The sequence below is a fragment of the Anopheles bellator genome, chromosome 2 (assembly GCF_943735745.2).
Source record: "Anopheles bellator chromosome 2, idAnoBellAS_SP24_06.2, whole genome shotgun sequence".
Classification (NCBI taxonomy): Eukaryota; Metazoa; Arthropoda; class Insecta; order Diptera; family Culicidae; genus Anopheles; species Anopheles bellator.
In genome coordinates, this window is record NC_071286.1 from 9,238,867 (window position 1) to 9,261,167 (window position 22,301).

The 22,301-nt window shown below is 47.4% G+C and overlaps 7 protein-coding genes across 9 annotated transcripts; 1 reads left to right on the forward strand and 6 right to left on the reverse strand.

Annotated features, from left to right (window-relative positions):
- Positions 1-94: 94 nt before the first annotated feature.
- LOC131209313 (poly [ADP-ribose] polymerase) lies at positions 95-3,596 on the reverse strand. The gene is made up of 4 exons (XM_058202354.1): positions 3,225-3,596; positions 2,807-3,149; positions 1,625-2,722; positions 95-1,560 (listed from the first exon to the last, which is right to left on the reverse strand). Exons 1-4 carry the CDS (start codon positions 3,481-3,483, stop codon positions 261-263), a joined length of 3,000 nt encoding a protein of 999 aa, XP_058058337.1. The 5' UTR covers positions 3,484-3,596; the 3' UTR covers positions 95-260.
- Positions 3,597-4,454: 858 nt separating this feature from the next.
- On the reverse strand, positions 4,455-6,424 carry LOC131211079 (small ribosomal subunit protein eS6). Its single transcript, XM_058204431.1, has 3 exons — positions 6,345-6,424; positions 5,781-5,988; positions 4,455-5,693 (listed from the first exon to the last, which is right to left on the reverse strand). The coding sequence occupies exons 1-3, from the start codon at positions 6,348-6,350 to the stop codon at positions 4,636-4,638; spliced, it is 1,272 nt and encodes a 423-aa protein (XP_058060414.1). The 5' UTR covers positions 6,351-6,424; the 3' UTR covers positions 4,455-4,635.
- Positions 6,425-6,800: 376 nt separating this feature from the next.
- LOC131211078 (histone H4 transcription factor) lies at positions 6,801-8,543 on the reverse strand. The gene is made up of 4 exons (XM_058204430.1): positions 8,291-8,543; positions 7,560-8,202; positions 7,177-7,496; positions 6,801-7,108 (listed from the first exon to the last, which is right to left on the reverse strand). The coding sequence occupies exons 1-4, from the start codon at positions 8,525-8,527 to the stop codon at positions 6,845-6,847; spliced, it is 1,464 nt and encodes a 487-aa protein (XP_058060413.1). The 5' UTR covers positions 8,528-8,543; the 3' UTR covers positions 6,801-6,844.
- A 439-nt stretch (positions 8,544-8,982) lies between these two features.
- LOC131212445 (histone H4 transcription factor-like) lies at positions 8,983-11,248 on the reverse strand. The gene is made up of 4 exons (XM_058206311.1): positions 10,961-11,248; positions 10,247-10,895; positions 9,846-10,171; positions 8,983-9,765 (listed from the first exon to the last, which is right to left on the reverse strand). Exons 1-4 carry the CDS (start codon positions 11,246-11,248, stop codon positions 9,118-9,120), a joined length of 1,911 nt encoding a protein of 636 aa, XP_058062294.1. The 3' UTR covers positions 8,983-9,117.
- A 1,355-nt stretch (positions 11,249-12,603) lies between these two features.
- On the forward strand, positions 12,604-13,746 carry LOC131208618 (large ribosomal subunit protein eL36). The gene is made up of 3 exons (XM_058201417.1): positions 12,604-12,673; positions 12,864-12,995; positions 13,310-13,746. Exons 2-3 carry the CDS (start codon positions 12,873-12,875, stop codon positions 13,526-13,528), a joined length of 342 nt encoding a protein of 113 aa, XP_058057400.1. The 5' UTR covers positions 12,604-12,673; positions 12,864-12,872; the 3' UTR covers positions 13,529-13,746.
- Positions 13,747-14,013: 267 nt separating this feature from the next.
- On the reverse strand, positions 14,014-19,519 carry LOC131212818 (secretory carrier-associated membrane protein 5A). Of its 3 annotated transcripts, XM_058206855.1 has the most exons (7): positions 19,445-19,519; positions 18,899-19,102; positions 18,566-18,823; positions 17,413-17,750; positions 17,080-17,332; positions 16,858-17,000; positions 14,014-14,995 (listed from the first exon to the last, which is right to left on the reverse strand). In XM_058206855.1, exons 2-7 carry the CDS (start codon positions 18,953-18,955, stop codon positions 14,986-14,988), a joined length of 1,059 nt encoding a protein of 352 aa, XP_058062838.1. In that variant the 5' UTR covers positions 18,956-19,102; positions 19,445-19,519; the 3' UTR covers positions 14,014-14,985. The 3 variants fall into 3 exon arrangements, with proteins under 3 accessions (XP_058062838.1, XP_058062837.1, XP_058062839.1); XM_058206854.1 differs by having other exon boundaries at positions 18,899-19,512; XM_058206856.1 differs by lacking the exon at positions 14,014-14,995 and having other exon boundaries at positions 15,586-17,000; positions 18,899-19,512.
- Positions 19,520-19,748: 229 nt separating this feature from the next.
- LOC131209588 (bystin) lies at positions 19,749-21,562 on the reverse strand. The gene is made up of 4 exons (XM_058202687.1): positions 21,224-21,562; positions 21,026-21,152; positions 20,159-20,959; positions 19,749-20,086 (listed from the first exon to the last, which is right to left on the reverse strand). Exons 1-4 carry the CDS (start codon positions 21,492-21,494, stop codon positions 19,810-19,812), a joined length of 1,476 nt encoding a protein of 491 aa, XP_058058670.1. The 5' UTR covers positions 21,495-21,562; the 3' UTR covers positions 19,749-19,809.
- Between the last annotated feature and the right edge of the window lie 739 nt (positions 21,563-22,301).

Here is a 22,301-nt window from a genome sequence, read left to right on the forward strand (position 1 = left end):
GCACACATAAACAATGGGATCCATTAACATCTAGCTCGATGAGACATTTTATTTGAATCAGCAGTAATGGATTGGATAATAGTTATTACTTGGAAATATTGGTTTTGGTAACTAGGAAAAATGTCCCAGACCTAGGAATTAAACCGAGTTGTTAAGCTTGTGATGTCGATGAGGTCGTGTCGGTCGTTTCAACAAATGGTTGGCTGTTTATTTTTAGGCTTTTCGTAAAAACGACTAACCTACCTTAGAAAATGCGATCCTCAGTACTTGTACTTGAAGTTCATCTTGAACAAGTACTGGCAGTTAACCTGCGATACGTCGTACACGATGTACTCGTTGTACAGCAACGTGCTGCCGACCTTGTCGTCCGTGACACCCTTGCCGAGCGGAATCTCGACTCCGTCGGCCCGAACGTGCGACTCTTTCGCGTCGGGCTGCGTTCTTCCGACACCCTTCACGCTGTGCTTATCATTCGGGAGCTTCTGCACGTAGTGGGCACCCTTAAACTCCTGCATGTTGCCCAGGGCCACTTCGCACAGAAGCATCAATCCCGTCGAGTCCTTCGGATTGGTGCAACAGTAGTTGGCGGATTTCGACACCATATCCGCAAAGTAGATACCCTTACCAAACATGTACCCACTGACCGGTGCCTCCGGTGGAGCGATCTTCAAACCGTGCGTCAGAATGCCCACAAAGTTGGTCAGCCGCGAACCGTGCCACAAAAGCTTGCGGTTGTGCAGCTTGCGGAACGCTTGGTAGCGCCGGTCCTCGCCCTTGCGCTTGACGCGGAAGATTTCTTGAACCTCCAGTTCGTACGACGTGTGCGTGGCGGCGTGCGTGTTGCGCACGTACTGCTCCAGTAGCGTAAACTCTTCGGTGTTGCGGTCCATCGGGACGATTTCCGTCTTCAACTGCTCGTAGTGGACGTCCAGTGGGTTCTTTTCTTCGTTCGACTTGCCCGTCGCCGTGTTAAGCAACGAATACGCCACCTCGATCTCGATCAAACTCTCCAACATCGCCTGTTTGTTGTTGACCTGCTCCAGCGTGTCGAGCACCTTCGGCGCGGAAACACCAAAGTTGTGCGGAATGAACGAATAGAAGCGATTCGAGGCGTCGATGAACTGCGCGTTCGATCCGCTGCCGGTGATCAGATCGGACAGTTCCGAGAGCACCTTCATGGCGGACTGCAACTGTCGCTGGGACAGTTTGCCCAGTGGCATCTTCTCCATGTCCAGCTCGAACTCGAGCAGCACACGGTTCATGGCGTCCACGTCGAACAGCATGCGAATTAGATCCTGCACCGCCGGTGCGATCTTGGACTGGATCGTACTCTCCTCCGCCAGTCGCTTCATCTTCGTCTCACTGTAATCGATTTCGATCGGGTAGAACATACCCGCCATTTTGCTGTATCGCGAGTCGTGGCGAACCCATTCGTTACCAGTCTTTTCATAAAACAGTTCCGTGAATTGATCGATGGCATCCATCACGTTGGAGTGGTTTTCCACCTTTGTGCCACCGATCGTCGTACCGATGCGACCCCAGGCTCGGAACAACCAATATCTGAAAGTAAAACATTCCGCGATAGTTTTTGACAATGATCCTCGGGAAGATCGATACAACGTACTTGTTCTGCTTGTCGTCTTGTAGTACCTGTAGTTTGTAGAACGAATTCTTGTCCTGCTGAATGTCAACCTTGTTCAGCACGCAATTGTAGATGGTGTTGCCCTGCCGGTACACGTGCGCCCTATCAGCAAGCCCCGATGCCGGATCCACTACCAGCCCACTTTTCATCTGTAGCTTCATTGTGGCCGGGACCGACTTTTCGTAGATACTCTTCTTCGATCGCGAGCGAGTTTCCTCTTCGCTCGGAATGCGCGTCAGCGGATCCGAGCCCCAGTCACAGATGGCTCGACTGGTGATGAACGACAGTGCGCTGCCTGTTTTGGCATCCTCGAGGAATTCTTCGGGCACCACCTGAATCTCCAGCTCCTTGGCCTCCTCCATCCGCTTACTCATACGCTCAACCTCTTCCGGCGTCGAAATGATGGCCGCCGTGTGACTCGCAATTTTCGTCACCACCTTGCCACCGAGCTTCTGTATCTGGAGCTTGAGCTGATCCTTCGGTGTGGCCGTTTTGCCGAGGATCACAAACTCCAGATTGTACAGCGGCGGCTTCTCGCGATGTACTTTCGGCTCCGCCGGCTGGTCCTCTTCCTTCTTGACCTTGTTCGCCTCCGTGCTGACGCTCGGCGGCACGTAGTGGATCACTCGATCGCTGACGGCTGACTTGTAGGACTTGAGGAATGGGTACGCAGCCTTGATGTCGGTCGGTATTTTGGTTTTCTTCCGGGCCGGTGCTACCTCCGAGTTCATACACTTGGTCCACTCGGTCAAGTTGCCGCCGCAGATGTAAGCTGACTTTTGGAGCACGTACTGTCCACCGCACTTTTTGCATCGTTCCAGGGCACCGAACGTAATGATGTCGCAAACACGATCCAACACCGGATCGTTCCCTTCCGGCACGGCCTGATTGTTGCACTCGAGGATTTCAATCAACTCCGACTTCTTCACACCCAGATCCTTTAGCTTGTCGCGTATTTTGTAGAACGCTTTCTGCTGCTCGCCCCTCCGCTTTTCGTTCACTTCTTCGGCCGCCTTGTCCACTTCGTCCTTTACCTCCTCCTTTACCTTCTTAGAGGGCACGTCTTCAACCTTGATGGCTCTGCGACCAACCAACCAGGAGAGATGGAAACGAATTAGGAAAAGAATTTCAGGCCCACCATTAAACGCTACCCCCGTCACTTACGGCAGAAGCTTCTTCAGCGTGGTCTGATCATCTTTCTTCATCGACTTGTAACCCGGCATCGCTTCGGCCTTCTCGAAGTACCCCAGCTCGGCACGCAGTTTGGCAAAGCACTCGGCATGGTGCCACAACGGTTGGCCACCGTACTTCATACCCACCTCCGTGTCGTACGCCACCTTCTTGATGCGCACCTCATCTTTCATGATTTTAATCTCGCATCCGCGACAAACGGCCCGCCCGGAAGCGGCATACTCAACGCCAAAGTCCTTTAAAGCCAGACCCTCGGCAGCCGAACGTTTTTTCCCTTTGCCTTTCGGCGCAGCCGCCACAACACTGCCGAGTGTAGCTAGAGCGAAGTGCACAAGTTGACATGAAATTTCATGACCATTCCCCGCACCCAGCTAATGACGCATTCAGTTACCGATTTTTTCGCGCAGCTTCTTCTGGTCCTCGTACCGGAGCGCTTCGAAGTGCGCAATGTCGCCCTCCGTGGTTGGCCGCTGTTTCTTGAAGAAGCAATCCTCGTGGTACCACTGGGCCACCTTCCCGTCGTACATCGGCGACTGCACCATAGCTGCAAGCCGGAGCACATCCTTGGCGATCTTCGACTTACAAAGCCGGCACGATGCTCGGTTGCTCTTCGAGTATTCTGCCAAAAAGGGCAGCTGATCGACGTCCATTGCGTTTTATAGGGTGTTAAACGCTGCACGGGCACGATAAATTAAGCAACCGATATTGCCGTAACAGATAACAGGAAATTTCTCGATTAACGATGATTCGACGGCACGAAAGGTACGCGTATCCACACGGACAGCACACAATGGAATGCTTGTCAACAACGAGCACCGCGCGTAACCGGCCGTTGACAGAAAGCATCGTTGGCGCGAAAACGCGCATGCTACGAGTACGATTTATTGGCAAACTTCATAATCCTTCGTTCGAAAAAGTAAACCTTCGTTTTACACAATCCAACCTGACGAGTGGCTGTTCTACTAAGAATAAAGATTTCCCATAAAATAATAAAGGCCGATTGTTCATAAATAGTATAATGATAATTTGCCTCCCGCAAATAGAGGAGTCGATAACGTTCGTCGTTTCACGCAGCAGCCCATGGGAATAGTTCATAATTGCTCACTTTTGATTTAATGCTAAACTACAGCCTGAATTTTGTTGAATCGTGTAGAATTCCATCGCGAAAACTCCGGAATCCACAAATATAGCTGAAATAATTTACGATGAACCTTAAATTCGTATAAGGCCACCATTTCTTTCATGATCTTGTTAAAATTTGGCCTTTACCGTGTGAAACAAATCGACAAACCTAGGAGCGGGCACAGCTGCTCCTGGGAATCCTTCGCAATGAACGAAAGCAGTATACCCTTCCTTCCTTCCTTCTTTGACACTACAACCGCTGTGCGGTCTTGGCCTGCACCAGAGACAATGTTATTGTCAATTATCCCTGGTGCTATCCGTAACAGTTTGTTTTTATGAGCGGGGTTGTTGGTCCCGCGCCAACCCCCCTCTGTCAGCGCCGGTATCGGGAATCGAAACCATGGCCGGTTGAGTCGCAACCGGTCCCGGAATTCGAACCGTGGCCAGCTGTGCTGGCCTGACCAGCAGTATACAGTAAAAGAAAAACAGTACTCTACGGTTACCGATTCCTTTATCTTAACCTTTGTATTGTGTTTTTCTTTTTATCCTTTACGATTAAATTACAAAACGCCTACGAGCGAGCCCCGGAAAGAAACCGGGGCACAGGTTTCGGACGCCAGGAATCAGTGCGGAGCGCGCCCTACCGTAGCCATTCTCCTCCCCCGACCAGATCGCATCGCCTACTTTTTCTTCTGTTGCTGCTGCTTCTTCTCTTTCTTGGCCGCACTGGCCTCACCCTTGGGGGCCGGTTCCGGCTTGCGCTTCGGGGCTTCCTTTTTCTCCGCAGCGGCCGGTGCATCCTTCTTGGGTGCCGGCTTCTTGCCCTCGGTCTTCGGGGCTGCCACCTTCTTCGCTTCCGGTTTCGCGGCGCTCGGCGCTGCAGCCTTCTTGCCACTGGTGGCCGTGGCCGCTGCTGCCGGCTTCTTCTCCTCCTTCTTGCCGCTGCTGCTGGCCGGCTTCTTTACGTCCTTCTTAGCGGTTGCCTCTTTCTTGGTGGCATCCTTTTTCGTGGCATCTTTCTTCGTGCCATCTTTCTTGGAAGCGTCCTTCTTCACAGCATCCTTCTTCGAAACGTCCTTCTTGGCAGCGTCCTTCTTGCCGCCTTCCTTCTTGGCCGGTGCCGCTGCGTCCTTCTTGGGGGCAGCGACGGTCTCCTTCTTGGCGGCCTCCTTCTTGGTGGCTGCTTCCTTCTTCTTCGCGGCTGCCAGCTCCTTCTTGTCCTTCTCGGACGTGATGGAGCTGCGCGAGTCGCGCATCGACGACAGGCGCGACCGGCGTCGGACGCGCTCCTGCCGACGACGCAGAGCCAAGATGCGAACGTACTCGGCCTCGGCCTCACGACGCGACTCCGAGCGGCGTTTCTTGATCAGAAGACGGTGTCTCTTGCGCTGCAGCACCACCGGTGTGATCAGACGCTGGATCTTCGGCGCCTTGTGGCGAGGCTTCTTACCCTCCTTGGCCGGCAGTGGCCGCTTTACCACGAACTGGCGCACATCATCCTCCTTGGTGAGGTTGTACAGCTTGCGGATGTTGCTAGCACGCTTCGGGCCAAGTCGGCGCGGCACCTGCGTATCGGTCAGTCCGGGAATGTCCTTCTCTCCCTTGCGTACGATGATCAGCGCCAGAGCGGACAAGTTCTGGTCAACAATGCAACCACGCACCGACTTGCGCTTACGCTCGCCGGTACGACGCGGACGGTAACAGGAGTGTCCCTTCTTCAGCAGCAGACGAACACGGGCTGAAAACAGGGCAGCAAACCAATCCACATTACCGTAAACGAGCATAATTGAAGCACTGAAGATCACAACGCTTTTAGAATACTCACTGGCCGTCAGCACGCCCTGCTTCATCGGGAATCCCTGCTTGTCGTTGCCACCGGCAATCTTGACCACGTAGCCCTTCCATTCGTCACCCAAGAAGTCAGCGACGAGCTCAGTGCCCATACGCTTCTCGAAGAAGTTTCGCAGTTTATGGTCATCCGACGGGATGTCGAAGGTTTTTTGGGCCCCCGTTGCCGGAAACGATACGTTCAGCTAAAATGAAAAGAAAAACAACAAAACAACGCATGTAATACTTGCACAAAAGTTGATGAACAGAGGAATATAATCTGATCGAACTGTTCGATCCTCAGTCACCGGCTCCGCCCAGCCACTGGAGCGACTGTCGATCGTCGGAACGCTTGTCAAACATTTTGGGATCCGACAACCACCAACGGGGTAGAAACCAACATGCGCTTGCCACTTTGGACACAATTTGTGCAATATTTACGCCATCGCACACGAGATATTGTTTGAAACTGTAGCACACCAAGTGAAACACACTTTGCGTGCCATATTTTTACCCAAATCGCACTGTAAGTGCAATCAAATTTCTCGAAATTCGCTCGTACCTTCATTTTACACGTCTATTCCCATACACTCCAGGAAGGTGAAAAGGCTGTCAATATGAAGCACTTTGCCGAAGCTGAACTGAGACAGCAGTCAACTTCCGTTTTCCGTCTAATTGTCATTTCATGACAGCTACACCAGTCGACATCAAAACCGAGTGCATTCAATGCAGCACCAATGTCGACATAATGTCGACACAACAGCAAAAGCTTGTTGAGGAAAGAAAAATCTTTGCAAATTCTAATGGAAGTCGCCGGATTTTCGAAACGAATCGATGAAAAGGTAGAACCATTTGGAAATTTCTCAAAAAATTATGTCGGTTTCGATAAAGGCTGAAAACGAATGTTCATTACCCAGAACCGCAAATCTGTTGTCTTGGAAAGCCTCGACTCAGACTAGTTTCGAAAGAGTTTAGTGTATTTATTTCCTACGCTTTATTTCAAAAATCATAAATCCATGTCACCTTTCATCCAAGAACGATATTCTTTTCTTTAACAGTGCATTACACCTTCGCCAGTTTGTGTTTTAGTTCTGTTCCTTGCTTTACGTCTGCTCCGTTCTCGTTCGCTCGCCGTTCAACGTACGTTCTGAGGCGGAACATCCCGTCTGTGTCACGCTTGTACCGAAGCAAGGTGAAACCCGGCACTCGCTTTACCTTATGCTCGAAGAACAAATGCTTCGACAAAGGGGCGCCGGAAAAATACTTTGCTTTGCAAATGTGACATTCAAATCTTTCCTTCGTCAGATTGTAGTGTTCCCGCATGTGCTGGTGATTAAAAGCAAAATCGGTTAGACACATTCGAATGGCTGGAGTAAAAAGCCCAGCTGAATTACCTGGTACTTGGATGGTGCTGTCTTAAACACCATGTTGCACCCGAATTCGGGGCAACGATGTATCTGGTCATGTGTTTCGATGTGGCGTTGAATATCTTTCGCCGTTCTTGCACGGTACTCGCACTTATCGCACGGGAAGGGATTTTCCGCATTCCGGTTGTGCTTTAAGCTGTGTTTTTTCATCATCGACGCATAGAAACATTTAAACGGACAATGTGGACATTCAAGTTTGGCAGCGTCTCTGTGAATGTACACATGCTTCTTATACAGCGCGAGGGTTGAGTAGTAATTGCCACATTCCATGCACTGATATTTGCGAACTGAAATCGAGTATTTTACATCTTTGCAATCAAATAGGTGGATACAGAACCAGTCACACTTACAGCGTAGATCCATCATCCGAGAACAGTGTTGAATGTATCTGTGGCGTACGCTAAGCATTTCACCACACACGAAGCAGGCTATTGTTCTTCTGCCGCAATGCAACATTATGTGATACTGTGGCATACACTGTTTGTACTGGTACTTGCAGTCTTTCCAGAGACATGGCACAATTTTTCCGGTGCCTTTGTTGGCCGCGTTGTATGCTTTGGTGTGGGCCACCACGTGTTCAAAGAACTCCATAATTTTAACAAACCGTTCATCACAGCCATCCCATGCGCACGTGTAGCTCATCGGTTGATCTGAGATGAAGTTCCGTTTATCGAAATCACGATTGCATTTAGGGATGTCGATCAGCTTGTGCAAGCTAGCCGCGTGCGTCTTTAACTTCATATGATAACCATGGTAGTGCACGTGCGAAATCAGCAGATCCTCTTTCGTCGTAATGAAATCGCATAGATCCCACTTGCAGTGGTAGTTTCGGTGTGCGTTCGGCTCAGCCATCTCGGCATGCTCTTCCACGTGCGGAAAGAACAGATCATCCCTCCGAGTTCGAAACCGACAATCGGACCACTCGCACCGATAATCCACTCGATTCGTTCGTTCCTTTTCCGGGACGTTCGCTAGGGTATCGCGCAACCATTTCTGTGTTTTCAAACGGGAAAGCAGAACTAGTACACCACAGGCGAACCAGGGAAAGTTTGTAGATAATTGTGAGATGGCACAACGTTACCTCGGTGTCGGCTGGTAGCTCGTCCGTCAGGTTGCCATCGTACCGTAACAGTTCCTCCCAGTCTAGATCCTGGAACGGATCGTCTATCATAGTATCCAACGCTGTGTAAGGAGCACTGCCCGCCGGTTCCGCACTGGTGGAAGCAGTTTCTGGACCAACACCGCTTTCCTGCTTTACCTTTACCAACGGCATCGTTTCATCTAAATCGTTGGACTTTGTTTTCTTTCTTTTCCCCATTATTTTAAACAAAACGAACAGATTCAAAGCACGCGTTGTTCGTCGCAGTTTTTGAAGAATGACGTCCAAAATGTAAACATTGATTTGACAGTTCGAATTTTGTACGATGTTATGACGTTTCGTTATTATCCATTTTTTTATTCATTAAGTTATTTTATTGAAATTGGTCTCGGAAGGGTAAATTGAAAGGAAACGAGTGCTTTGAAAGAAGCCTTCTCACTAATTCAAGCACTTTGAATACACCATTGCTGCCTGTTTTCGGGTTTTCAAGTTGTGTCTCTTTCCCTTTCTCTTTCAAGTTGTATGTGTTGTCAAGTTGGAAACTCTTTTTAGCAATTAGCAATACGTTGGCGGTCTCCATTTATTTTCCATCTTCATTTCCGTTCGTTATGTAGGCAGTTTATTATAATTTATTTAATTCATACTTTTAATGAATCGTTTTTTTCCATATTTCCATGGTACACCAGAAACACTGAACGATCATCGATTCGTTCTAAACAAAGAGAAAGCAAATGAAGCCGAAATATTCGAACAACGAGATAAAATAAAATTATATAAGGGTATATAACATGCTTCAGTTCAAGGATGATTCAACCGAGTTTTCCGTCAATTTTGGGCATTTTGTTCCCCTTCAGGTATCTCTTCATTACCGTAAAATCTTGCACTTTCTTTGCTTTTGGTGTAGTTTTCTCCTCCTTAGCAAACACCGGTGACGACGGTGGTTGCGGTTGCGGCTGAGCTTGGCTTTTGAAACGTTTAGACTCCGTCCCGTTCGCCTGCACCGATTGTCCTGGCCATTCCGTAACCATTTCGGTAGTTTCTTCGCCCGACTGCAATTGATCACAAACCACCGGAAATGAAACCTGTACTGCAAACACGTTCTGACCGATCGGCTCGATAGCGCTAACCGCCGGTTCCAATGATGACGACGGCGTCGTCATCTTCCGTATGGGTATTTTAAGAGCTTCAGACTTTTGCGACACCTTGTGCGATTCATTTGCATTCACGACATTCATGTTGCTAACTGACGCTGTAGGGGTCTTATTTCGCTCAACATACGTTGCTAGCCGATAGATACCGTCCGTGTCGAGTTTGTACCGGAAACGGGTATGCCCGGGCTGTCGCTCCAACTGATGCAGCTGGTGCAAGTGTTTTGACAGCGTATAACCCATCGTGTAGCTTTTCGAGCATATGTGGCACTCGTAGTGCGTCGGTTGACGGTAGTGACTGCTAATGTGCTAAAAGAAGAAATATGAAAAATCCGGTTGCCTGTCCCATTACATCCATTTTAAGCCCCCTCTTCATCTTGCTGCCTTACCCGTTTGATGGAAGCCTCACATTTGTACACTGCGTTGCAACCGAATTCGGAACACCGAAAAAGATTCTTCTGTGCGTTCGTGCTGTGCGTGACAATATGTTTCTCCAGTTCGTACTTCGTCACCGATCGGTAGCTGCACTCGTTGCAAATGAACGGCCGTTCCTTTAGGTGGCGTGCGAGTATATGCCGCGATAGGCCCGCTTGCGTCGCGAACGCCAGCGGGCAACGCGGACAACTAGCATGCTTCTGGTGGGAAACCATGTGATTCTTTAGCAGCCGTTCGGTTGAGTAGTATCTGTCACACTCTGTGCAGTGATACTTGCGACCTACAACAATCCGAAAACAAAACGCTGATAATATGAGGCTAGATTTCTCAACTATTGCCCTAATATCATACTTACGACCAAGTTCGATCTGTCGATTGCAGTGATCGATATACTTGACGCGCTCACAGAACATATCCCCACAGTTGTAGCAGGCGATGTCCTTCTGGCCCGTATGCTTCAACATGTGCTTTGTGAATGTACATAGTTTGCTGAATGTTTTATCACAAAACGACCAACCACAGCGCACTGGCTGGGCGGTGTGCTTTTCACCCGCTGGAAACACATCGAGAACATGTGATTCGACGTGGTAAAAAAATTCCATCGCCTTATTCATCTGATCACTACAACCCTCCCATTCGCACACGGAAGTGATCCGGCGGTTGGTGATGGTGTTTCGCATACGGCTGTCGTAGTTGCACTTGTGAATCTTCAACAAAATGTTCAGACTCGCGCCGTGCACCTTTAGCTTGGTGTGGTAACCATGGTAATGAACGTGGCTCACTAGCTCGTCTAAGTTTTCTGCCACAAAATCGCACAAATCCCACTGACAAGCGAAGCAACCGTCTCCGTTAACATTCGCCTTTGACGCGTGCCGTTCGATGTGCTGAAAATATTTACGATCGTGCCCGGTCAGGAACTGGCACTTGCTCCATTCGCATTCATACTTGACGCTGGTGCGTTTCTCCAGTTCACTTCGTTTTTTCAGCGACTTCCTCATCGGTACCTGTGCGGTGAGACAAAACAAGCCAATGAATTTGGATCGCAATTGAAACCGACAGTGAGTGTTACCTCTGTGTCTTCGGGCAACACAGACGATTGCTCGTTGTCATCCTCTGAAATTTCATCGTCCACATCATCGTAGCCAACGGTTTGGAACGGTTCCTGCTGCTGCATCCATTGCTGCACCTTGCTATTCCCATAATCCAGTGGCCGGTCGTCGCGGATCGTAGAATCCGCCTCAACGATATGCTCTTCACATACCTGTTCCTTCGGCAATGACTGTAGTTTCGGCTTCTTCGCACGTTTTTGCTCGTTACCACTTCGCTGACGCTTGCGTTTCTTGCTTGGTTTCACCATTTACGTTGCGCCGAAATTAAGCCCGAAAGACGAAACAATACGATTGTACGACGAAGAAGAGTACGATTAAGTGCGAAAGACAAAACAATTGTTTCACAAACGTCGAATGTGTAGAGTGCGCCAAACGCTGCTCGGAGCCCGGATCTGACATTTCAAGACATTTCTGACATGATTTGAAACTGGAATGCTGTCAGTGAGTGAGCTAGAAAATAAACGACGGTAACTTATAGCAACGAATTTACAATCGCTCTTGAAGTTGTGCGATTAAAAATTTAAGCTTATTCTACGATAATGGTGAAACTTACAACAAAAACAGAAACGGGCGTCTTCAGAACATTCGCTCTTAAAAACAAACACAAATGCTTGGCCATTTCTACTGTACACAAATCGATGCTGTAAACAATCGAAATGTACGCTAGACGAGCGGCAAAAATAGAACTCATCCATACTATTTTATTATGCATACCATTTTCGTGTGGAAATTTTATTCTATATTCCTACCTTATTCAGCATATGAATAAGTAAAGCCCGGTCCAGACGCTACGATGTGTCTGAGCAACGATTATTGTAGCGATTATCGTAGCGCCTGGACCGGGCTTGATAGTAATACAATATTATTAGTAATATAATATTACGTATTAGTAATACGTAATACGCGTACGCGAATGCTTAAGGAAAACTGTCTGTTGTTTCAAAACTGTTTTCACCGCCAATGTTTAATTTTATTATACATTCATGAGTTATTCGGTAAAAAAATCTACGTGCTCCGTTTGCGTGTAAACGTCCCGTCCCAATTTGGTTTTTCCTGCATATTCGTTATGTAGCCCCTCAAGCTCCTTATTTGAGATCTTCATTTTGAACTGAGCTATTGTTGCAGTTATAATAACTGCAGATTTTTTTGTTTGTTGTATTTCGAGATCTATTCATGTTCACAGCACTTATTTTTATCGAATTGCGATTTTAACGTCGCGATGACTAGCAACGACACCCCGCATCGGGAAATATTAAAAAGTCAGCCGATTGGATTTTATGTCACTTCGTTGGACTCTGAAACATTTTGGTTTTAATTTTAAATCATAAATCATAAATAACCATTGAACAAATAAACAATTACTAAAGCGAACTGGGACATTACAATGAAGAAAGGGTTCGAGGTGTGCTCAAAAGTGTGAACACTATACAATTACATTTTTTATCTTTTTTGTTTAGAATAATTTCCTATTTGCCAATACACCGATTAATCTCACATAAGTGATTGAAAACAATTCAAATCGAAAGTTATGAAGTCGACAAAACACCGACATTGACTGCACTCGATTGTCGACCAGTCAGTCAGCTGTCATTTCGATCCACTTCCTGTCCTTCGTTCTCGTTCGCCTCACGGTTGGCGAATGGAGTTCTTTTCCGGCTGTCACTGACGAGAAGGTGAGACACATTCTGAGGCTGCTGCTGAAAATATCACGAATTAATGGCGTTGCCCCGCGGCCCGGCTATCGAGATGGTGTTAGAAAGTTACCTTCGCTTCACCTTCGACCAGCGAGGGCACGTCGGTACGTGACACGCCAAACACGATTATTTAACGCATTGTTTTCGTTTCCATTGGCTGCTGCTGTAGGAGAGAAACATGGCTCCGAGATACGAACTGTGCGTTGGCCTGAACCGTGGCCACAAGACCACAAAGATAAAGCAGCTGCAGTACCGCGGAGACCGCAAGGTCAAGGGAATTCGTCCGTCCCGCACGAAGGGTGTAAGTATGGCATTATTTTAGCTTACTCCTCTGTCCATAGTAATTGGCTTACGACGTGTGAGTGTGAAACTCTCCTGTCCGGATTCACAAATGATGAAACTTCCTTAATCCATTCACAGACAGTACGCATTTTCCCACCGGCCGCTGGCTGCCCAATGTTCTATTGGATCTGCTTCGCTGGCTCGGTTCGCAAAATCGTACAAACTGGTTAATTATTGGTGCTGATTCCCATTTGTCGTGGCAAAATCCTCTTTGTGCCCCTTGCCTCAGCAGTGGAAGTCGAATTAACACGTTTATTTGCCCTCAACTTTCAGATCCAAACCAAGCACACCAAGTTCGTGCGCGATTTGGTGCGTGAGGTCGTCGGCCATGCCCCGTATGAGAAGCGCGGTATGGAGTTGCTGAAGGTGTCGAAGGATAAGCGTGCGCTCAAGTTCCTGAAGCGACGCCTCGGTACGCACATCCGCGCCAAGAGGAAGCGTGAAGAGCTGTCCAACATTCTAGCCCACATGCGCAAGGCCGCCCACAAGTAAACGGTTGGCGGTGTGGCGTACGGTTTTGCGGTTGCGTCCCGGAAGCTTCATCGCCCGCCCCTCCATCTTGGTTCGCCGCTTCCGACGAGAGTCACGCGTGTCTAGTTGGTGTGTGTATTTCGGAAATGAGCGACGCCAGGTGTACCAGCTTCCGTGGCACCCTGGAGCGTTTTTTGTGTAAGAATTGCAACATTCTTAAGGAATAAACCTAAAATCAAACAAAATTTGGCGTTTTCTGAACACATTTCTTTCCTATCTGCCGCCGGCGGTATGATCGATTGATCGCGTTCGAGCTCTGAGTTTTGGGGTGATCGATGCTAGTACTACTGTTCTTTAAAGTAAAGTCATGTGTATTGTATTGCTAAAGTAGAGAGTCCCCATTTATTGACAGGTTTTCTTATACATTGCACTGGGAGGGCTTATTTTACAACACATCAAGCACAAGTTGCGTTTAGATTTGGTAACATTTGTTTTTCATTTCGCAGGTCGAAGATTTGTAGCCCTCTCGCACCCACGAAACAGAACACATCTTTTCCTCGAAAGATTTGTACATTGTATTGTGGCGAAAGTGGGTGGTAAATGTTGTACAACTCGAATCGAGTCATTGTGAATGTTTCCGCGATAGCTTCACGTTTAGCATAATTTTGACTATTGGAATAATATGATGCTATTAGAAGGTGTTTCGTACAATCATCATTGGCCATTTTACCGATTTTATCACCTTGCTGCATAGTAGTATCGCATGTTTTGTATACTTTCCGATAAATTACTTCACATCGAGTAAAGTGTGACACAGCTTTAATCTACTTTTGAGGGAATTCAGTGTATAGAAAAGTGGTGCACGAAAAGAGAACCTATCGCATCCTAAATCCTCGTAAATATTGATGGCCATAGTCTATAATTTTCACTTATCATTTTGTCATAATGGCTAAGCTTACGCTAAACGGTGTACCAGGAACCGGCATGAGAAAAACAAAAAACTTACATGCCATGAAAGGATAATGGGGATAGTGAACCACGGGCACAGAGATACACTAAGGCAGTCAACCACTGGGAACAAACAAACAAATACCGGGAAGATACGGCACCAGGAATTAAGATCGACATTCATAGTGAAAGACCCCGACAGAAAAGTATGATACCGAGGGGTCCGAGGTTTTAAGAGGAAACGAAAACGAGGAAGAGAACAAGGCAAAGAATAAAACACCGGGAATGATGGCATCGTAATGGGTCGTTGTTCCACGCGGCGAGTCCGGCTCTGGTTTGAGAGTGGTAAACGGAAAAAGGGTTTAATTTCCTAATCACATGCTACCATCCGTCGTCTGGGGGCGCGTTCCTGTGTCAAGGATTTGAGAACACGTGCCCTCCGGGGACAACGTCCCTGTTCCGTCGAAGTCAATGCGGACTTGGGATGTTCAGATCAGAGACATTGCATCGTACGGGACTGATCGGTTCTATCAATACGGGCTAGAATGTACACAGGAACAGAAATGGTTCAACTTTAATACCACTCCAATGGAGAGCTCACGCCGGTACGTCGGGTTCGCCGGGATGGTTTATCGTTTTTGTGGCCTCAGAATACAATGGGAATGGGAAAAGGGGGGCATGCAGCAACAGAAATAAAGTTTTGCAAATCCTTAATTTGGAAAAACAAAATACTAAAAGAATGCTACTCAACAGGTTACTTTCTACAAACCTTTCGTTTCAAGTTTTAATTAAACCAAATAATTATAACACTGCAAAATTCATGGTTCTGCCGATGGTCCATGTCTCCATATCCATATCATATCTTCAACTATCGTTCGAAATACTACAAATAGGCAATTGACCGGAATAGTACCTGATCCGGATCGGCATTAATTGTCGAGTCTATAAGTGTCAAATATCCAACGGGACTTACCTCTCATTCACATCCAAGAATCGAGAACTAATCGAATGCCTTGGGTGCCCGGAAATATAGTTAACATTCCAACAAAAAATTCAAAAAAACTAACGATGAAAGGGTGGTGCAATAAAAATTAAAAACAAAAACAAAAAGAAAAAGTAATTTTCCCGGTTGCATTTCTTTATTCGTGTAATAGTGTGTTGCGTTGGTTCGTCACTTTGTAAGCCTAAGATAAATATAAACCATACGTAATTTACGTTGTTCAGCACAAATGTTAACTAGCTCTTGTTAGCAGATGATCGTTACGTTTGCTATGCCTAAATAATAAACTCCAGTCTAAGCGCTGTTTAATAACTTTCATCATCGAAAGTTATGTTATCTAAAATACGCATTATTCTTGCTCAGCATCAGCCATAGCTTGAGTGCCACTTTTGATAAAAAAAATGTCATTCAAATCAATCTTTTGAGCACAAACATTGTTCGCAACATATTTGCTTAGAATGCTTTTTATTTCACCTCGGAAACACAAAATCAGAATTCATTTGTCGTTTAGTATTTTTTTGTAAAGTGCAAAAACCTAGAAAACATTCAATCTCAGTAGTCAGCACGCCCGCTGAGGAAGTACGTTGTGGAGAGTTACGCCGTGTGAGTGATTTTTTAAGTAATGACTGGGAAACATACCTTAAGGATTGATTATATTTTGAACATTCACAGACGTTAGGCAAACGGTTGCTCTAAATTGTCCAAATCAAATCAGTGTTTCCACACTTATACCGTCTGCCATCTCAAGGCCATCCAATGTTTTTTACGATCGCCACTTAATTTTAGCCCGTGGAAAACTTCCAGGTTATTAGATGGGCAGTGGCAGAAGAAAACTTGCGCTGGTCTTGTGTCTTGGACAAATAATTGTATCGCAACATTGACATCGGGGAAGTATCGCGCAGATTATTGTGTACTTGAGACATTTTCATAAAAGTAAATCAAAGAAGGAACGGATATCAAACACAATCGAATCATATCATAAGACTAAGGGCAAAGAAAGTGCAAAAGAAGCTAATATCTACCAAAGGGATCGGAACGTTTTTTTTATCGAACGAAATCGAGCATTTGGAACAAGAAAACAAACATTTCTTCTTTTCAGTCACAAACCAACTTCCGAGCTCGATACACGCACGAAAAGGCACTAATGATTAAGAAGGAGAAAAAAACGTCCCCACAAGACTCGAAGAAGTAGTAAAATAACGTTGCAAAAGTGTCAGGCAAAACATTTACACCATAGAAGGGAGGGGAAATTGAGCGGGACTCCAGCGAAGATAGAAAGAGCGACAGATAGGTGTGAATGAAAGATTAAGGAAACGCGTTACCAAAGGGGGGCCCTCGGAGATACTGGCCAGGTGGCAGGGTGGTGGGGTTTGGGAGAGGTGCAGCGCTAGTGTCTTAGTACCTGTTGAGGGTGCTCTGTACGGAGGCGCGGGCAGCACCGGCGGCCGCATCACGCACGATCTGATTGCTGAAGAACTGATTCTGGAACTCTTCACGTGCCTTATTCATGGACATATTTTCTCCCGAGCGGTAAATGCGATGGACCTGGAACAGCAAAGAGGAGGGTGTAGAGTTAGAGATCCTTTCGCCATACTTTTTCCAGTGGAGAACGAGTTCTTCTTACCCTTGTGAGCATAATGATGTTGCCGATGGCGCAGGTGCCATAGGCGAGCGCAATGCACATCAGAAATAGGCCAACGACAACACCCCAACCGGAGCTGAATTGCTCTACCGCCATGATGATACCGCACGTACCGGAACCGGGAAAGCCAATGGTCTGGATCGTGGTCACCAGCGCTTGGAAGGAGAAGATGAAGAAGAACATCATGAACTTGAAGCTGGAGTCCGTCTTAAAGGCCTGGTACGCTGGGCGGTACCTGCAAACGAGTAAAACAGAAATCGATTAGCCGACACTCTCACAACCGACGGAACGGAATGCTGAATGGGTGGGACTCACCAGCACAAGAAGGAGGCCGGCGTGAAGAGCACCGCGTAGAGGATGCCCAGACCGAACGTGCGAAACTCGCCGGAATGGATCAGTATCACTAGACCACCCAGAACGTTGACCACCATCACGAGGGCGTAAAACATCCACAGCCTGTAGAGCCACTGCACTACTCGCTGGAACTCGACCGGAATGTCGACATTGATATCGTGGTAGAAGCATGGATCTACCGGGCACATCGAAGGTAACGGTGGCCAGTTGTTAGGCTGGTTCGAAGGCATATTCCTATTCAGGTTCGCTTCCCGGATCTCCAGCTGTCGCGTTTTGCGTTCGAGTTCTTCCTGAGCTCGCTACAGAGCCGGCGGAGAGGAGAAAAAAAAGTGTTCATTTTAAAATGTAAGAAGTTTGATAGTGCAGCAAAATTAACGGAAAAATGGCAAGATACTTTGCAAAATATTGTTGAAATTTATACTAACAAAGGAAACAGAAAACTAAAACCATGCAATTATTGAAAAAGCTTGAGTATAACAAATCCATGCATCTAACATCCGTTGCGGACGGGGGCATGGAGTGTAGAATAAGATTGTCCATTTTGTTCTCTCATTCCACGGCTTGAGACACCGACAAATATGGCCACCAATCGAAACTCGCGTAAGATTGTTCGAAATTAGTCACGCTACTAATACCAACGGACCAACACATGATGCGTCGGTTAGATTGATAAGCAACTCGTTTGGTGACACCAATTGGTGACTGGCCACAACAATACGCGATTAATCAGTAGCGAAGAGAATTTGGGAGATGGGTTTTTGTTGCTTTCTCTCCAATTTGATAAGCTTTTCGTTGGGTTCGAGATTTTCAGCAAACTATTCCAACCATTTGTAGGCAGCCGAAAATCTGTTCTTGTGCGATGGATTTTTAATGTATCATTTTCATTAGCGAACAAAAAAAAAATGCACGCACGAAGGAGTAAAACTGTGTGGTAGTAACTTCAAACATACCCGGAGATTCTGTGGCCCGTGCGGATGGGGTGCAAAGGGGGAAGTACGTTTTGTCCGGATGTAAGAAGAGTGGAAAATGAACCGTATTTGGGTGAATATTTTTTAAACATGGGCATTAGTGTTGGAAGCAAAAGCAACATATTTGGGCCACTTGCTGAGCCTACCTCGAGTTCAGCGGTGGAGATTTGCGTCATTCCGGCTGGTTTGCTCCCGGTGGCGCCCATCGCCCCATTATTGTTCGTCTGGTACTGGGCTCCGCTCTGGCTGTACACCGGCGGCGACTGTGTGGACGGGTGGAGCGTTGCCGGTTGATTGGCACCGTTGGTGCCCAGCACATTGCGATCATTATCGAACGGCCGATAGTCATCGAGTGTCTGTTGCAGGCTGGTCGTGTTTCTCGTTATCTGCTGTATCGATGGATCCTGTCGGTGGGACGGACGGAGATGCGAGTGATTAAAGTTAAAGGCCGCATCGAGTTTCATGCCCCCTTCACTTACCGCAAACGGGTTGTCAATCTCCGGCTCACCGAACGGATTGTCGTTCAATCCTGCCATTGTGTAAGGTGTTTAAAGCGAAACAGAACCGCACACTGTTCGCCAGCTGTTCGCTCGTTGCACCTGACGCTGCGAGGTTCACTTTGATCGGCACCCGCAAGAATGGCCGACTGTCAACTTGTTCTTTCTTTAGATGTGGGCTTAGGGCTGGAAATAGTATTGAGCAACGACCATTAGCCGGCGGTGACGAACACGCAATCGTAAACCTCCCGACGCGATTAGTGGAAACGAACAGCGATATTGGTTCGAACTAACGAAAAGCGAATTCTCGTCCTCCGCACAGTCTTTTTTGTCACTCAGCTCGAACAACGAACAACCGCTACGTCACAAGGCTCTGTTATCAGTGCGGCTCAGGCCCGTTTTCAGAGAGCCTACTGCGCTGCGAGCGGTGTAAACACGGAACTGTTTAGATCCTGCACTATGTGCCCTTAGAATAAGTTACGCCTAACAACAGTAGGCTTTATTAAGATGAATTTAGAATTCGAATACCACTCCGTTCTTCGGTATCCCTTCGCCCAAGCAGCTGGAGAGCTGGAACTTTTGCAGACTCTCTTCCCTCTTTTCCATTCGCTTACTCACCGTGTGTCTGTCAGACGGGTTTATAACTTTTTTTCCTGGATTTTTGTGGGGATTCTTTGCATGACAGCACATCTGACGGCGCTGCCGCAAGGTTGCTAGTGGCAAAGGTAAACCCAACACGGTGTTGCGGCAGAGCTACGTGTTTGAGGCCTGATTGGCAAAGAAAAACCTTTCTTCAAAGGAATTGGTGTAACTCAGGGAGTTGTTGGGAAATGTGTGATTTTATTGCATTATAGAATTAACCACTTTCTAATTTGCGGTACACAACTTAAGCTTCACAGAGCATCTTCTTCGCTCTCATCACTGTCCTCTTCGACATCCTCATCGTCCGCGCTGTCCATGTTCTCGTCTTGCGTCTCTTTCGGTGTCGGTTTCGTTCCACTTCGGGAACCCTGCGCCTCCATCTCGTCATCCATCGGCGTAAAATCGTTATCCTCTCGGAACTCGACATCAGCTTCATGTGCTAAGCTTTGGCCTACTTCCACATCCCGACACTGGCCCGCCATCAGTTCTCTCCGGATTTCTGGTGTGATTTTGTAGTGCGATTTCTTCCTACAAATTAGAGGCAGGAGGTTAGTCAAATGCGTTTTCGTCATCACAGTCACCCGGCGGCCACGAGCGTACTTAAGCAAATGCAGCAAAGCGTCACGTTGCTCGGACGAAATGTCGTTCTTGTATCGCTGGGCGAAAGTTAGCAAGGCCTTGTGCCAAAGGGTCGGCAGCTCGCGTTTGTCGTGCTCAAAATTGAGGAAATGGAACACTGTGGCATCCACCACGCGGTACGGTAGAGCATAGCGCTTGTCGAGGATTATTCGAATGAACACGGAACACGCGCCGGAGTACTCCATTTCGCATATTTTCAGCAAACATGCCGATGTGTGGAGCACCGGAATACGGGTGGAGCTAATGATGCTGCCTAAGATGATTGCCTCACGGAGGGTGCAGTCTCCCGCTTCGAGCAGGGGCAGCACAATCCCCTTCATGAAGGCGGCCGGTTTGAAGAGGGCTTTCTTCAGCGCCCGGTACAGGTAAAAGTTTAACCGATTGTACTCCGCTAGATCATCGCGAACGCGCGGCAGCAACACTAGGTTGTAGAACCGCTGGGCCATGTACTGGGTCAGGCCGGAAGAGAACGCACGCGTTGCCTGAAACATGGCGGCGGCACTCCAGCTTTGTGGTTCCGTCAGGTAAAGGAACTGTTCCCAGTTTCGCAGCTTCGGAATGAGTTTGAACGCTTTCGGGATCTTGCCACTACGGTAGCGCTTCAGCACTTCCCGGACGCCTTCGTACATCTCACGAACGCGTGGATCGATCTCTTCCATCTTCAGCGACCCGGTGTCGGAGAATTGCGTTTGAATTTCCGTTTGCTTTTCGGTAATTTTATCCATAATTAGGTCGGCGAGCGTGCGAGTTTTGGTGCCATCCCTGTCAAATCGAAAAGCTTAGATCGGTTCTGCAACCACAAAACCTTTCAACTCGGTTGATACTCGCTTGTTTTGAAACATGGCCAGGGCGCGTTCATCTTCTTCGGTAATTTTCATGTCATCAAACAGATCCGCTCCATCGATATCGGCTTCATCGTGCCCCTCCAGATCGGACTCATCTGACGATCCTCGGTCTGCGTTGGGTAGGTAAAAGCGCATCGAGTGACAACGGTTTTGCTACACATCAAATATTCGCCCAGCTTACCATCCAACCGGTGCCGTTTCTTCACGGTCACGGAATCTGCAAGCGATGGGCCAAACGAGTCACCGAAAAGGTTCAGCTCCGCCTGCTGTTTACGTGCTTGGCGAAGAATTTTCTTCGATGTCTTCGAGTCGACAAAGTCCTTCTCCTCGGCGCGCATTCGCACCTTCGGTTGCCTCGCTTTCTTCGACACTCGACCCTCGTTTGAATGATCATCCATCGAAGCCTTCGGGCCCGAGAGGCTTTTGATACGATGCGCCTTTGATTTACCCATCTTTTCGCGAGTAAAACTAACTATATATTCGACTACAGCAACGGCGCACCTAGGGACGAATCAAAACAAAAACCTCGTGCGACGGCGACAATTGACGTACGATGTTTCGAAACCGGCTGCTGTCAAAAACGACAGTGAACTCGCGGCATTCTAAGCATTTGGTTCGTGGCTGTTTTCTGTTGCGAATTCACAAAAATTACCTTCAGAAAGTGTGTTTTCTTCTTTAAAATAAAATAATCTCCATTGAAAAACAGCATATCACGAATTGCTCGTTGATTTTAGTGTTATTTTGCGCCAAGAAAAATATGATTTTCTAAGCAAATATCAGTGCACGGTGCCGGCCTCTAACCCCCACAGAAAGAGACGAAGTGGCGCTCGTTCGAATGCGCTTCTCTCTTTCTCTCCAATGGGGACGGGCAGCATCCTCCTGATCGGTATGGAGCCCTGTTACAATCGCCGGGTTCGGCTGGCCGCGGTTTTGTGCCGGCCGGATCCAGCCAAAAAAGCGCGCCACGATCTGCAACGTTTGCAAGTTACGCCAAATTTGAGGGAAATAATCGGAAATTGAATCGACAGTACAATAATACTTTAAATTACCTTCAGCAAGATTAATTCAAGCGAAAACACTTGTAAATGGCGGTTTTTGGGTAGTTTTCTTTCGAAAAGGAACAGTCCAGACACGTTGCATGTTCAATTATTTTGATTCGTTTATTTATTCGACTTCACGGTTGTGTTTTGTTAAAAGTAAAACTAACTAAATATGAATCCGTTTTCACTGCACTTTACAGTGATTATTGGTGCGCGCAC

Bases quoted from the DNA above. Each gene is read 5' to 3' on its own strand.
- LOC131209313 (XM_058202354.1), bottom strand. From the start codon at position 3,483: ATGGACGTCGATCAGCTGCCCTTTTTGGCAGAATACTCGAAGAGCAAC. The intron at 2,723-2,806 runs GTAAGTGACGGG...GGTTGGTCGCAG, and splicing joins ACGCTGAAGAAGCTTCTGCC to AGCCATCAAGGTTGAAGACG. The intron at 1,561-1,624 runs GTACGTTGTATC...TTTTACTTTCAG, and splicing joins CAAGACGACAAGCAGAACAA to ATATTGGTTGTTCCGAGCCT.
- LOC131211079 (XM_058204431.1), bottom strand. The intron at 5,694-5,780 runs GTGAGTATTCTA...CCCTGTTTTCAG, and splicing joins GCAGGGCGTGCTGACGGCCA to CCCGTGTTCGTCTGCTGCTG.
- LOC131208618 (XM_058201417.1), top strand. From the start codon at position 12,873: ATGGCTCCGAGATACGAACTGTGCGTTGGCCTGAACCGTGGCCACAAG. The intron at 12,996-13,309 runs GTAAGTATGGCA...CTCAACTTTCAG, and splicing joins GTCCGTCCCGCACGAAGGGT to ATCCAAACCAAGCACACCAA.
- LOC131212818 (XM_058206855.1), bottom strand. From the start codon at position 18,955: ATGGCAGGATTGAACGACAATCCGTTCGGTGAGCCGGAGATTGACAAC. The intron at 17,333-17,412 runs GTGAGTCCCACC...ACTCGTTTGCAG, and splicing joins CCGGCCTCCTTCTTGTGCTG to GTACCGCCCAGCGTACCAGG. The intron at 17,001-17,079 runs GTAAGAAGAACT...TTGCTGTTCCAG, and splicing joins ACATCATTATGCTCACAAGG to GTCCATCGCATTTACCGCTC.
- LOC131212445 (XM_058206311.1), bottom strand. From the start codon at position 11,248: ATGGTGAAACCAAGCAAGAAACGCAAGCGTCAGCGAAGTGGTAACGAG. The intron at 10,172-10,246 runs GTAAGTATGATA...GGATTGTTGTAG, and splicing joins TCGACAGATCGAACTTGGTC to GTCGCAAGTATCACTGCACA. The intron at 9,766-9,845 runs GTAAGGCAGCAA...TTCTTCTTTTAG, and splicing joins GTGAGGCTTCCATCAAACGG to CACATTAGCAGTCACTACCG.
- LOC131211078 (XM_058204430.1), bottom strand. From the start codon at position 8,527: ATGGGGAAAAGAAAGAAAACAAAGTCCAACGATTTAGATGAAACGATG. The intron at 8,203-8,290 runs GTAACGTTGTGC...TTGAAAACACAG, and splicing joins AGCTACCAGCCGACACCGAG to AAATGGTTGCGCGATACCCT. The intron at 7,497-7,559 runs GTAAGTGTGACT...ACTCGATTTCAG, and splicing joins TCGGATGATGGATCTACGCT to TTCGCAAATATCAGTGCATG.
- LOC131209588 (XM_058202687.1), bottom strand. From the start codon at position 21,494: ATGGGTAAATCAAAGGCGCATCGTATCAAAAGCCTCTCGGGCCCGAAG. The intron at 21,153-21,223 runs GTAAGCTGGGCG...TACCCAACGCAG, and splicing joins GAAACGGCACCGGTTGGATG to ACCGAGGATCGTCAGATGAG. The intron at 20,960-21,025 runs GCGAGTATCAAC...TCGATTTGACAG, and splicing joins CTGGCCATGTTTCAAAACAA to GGATGGCACCAAAACTCGCA.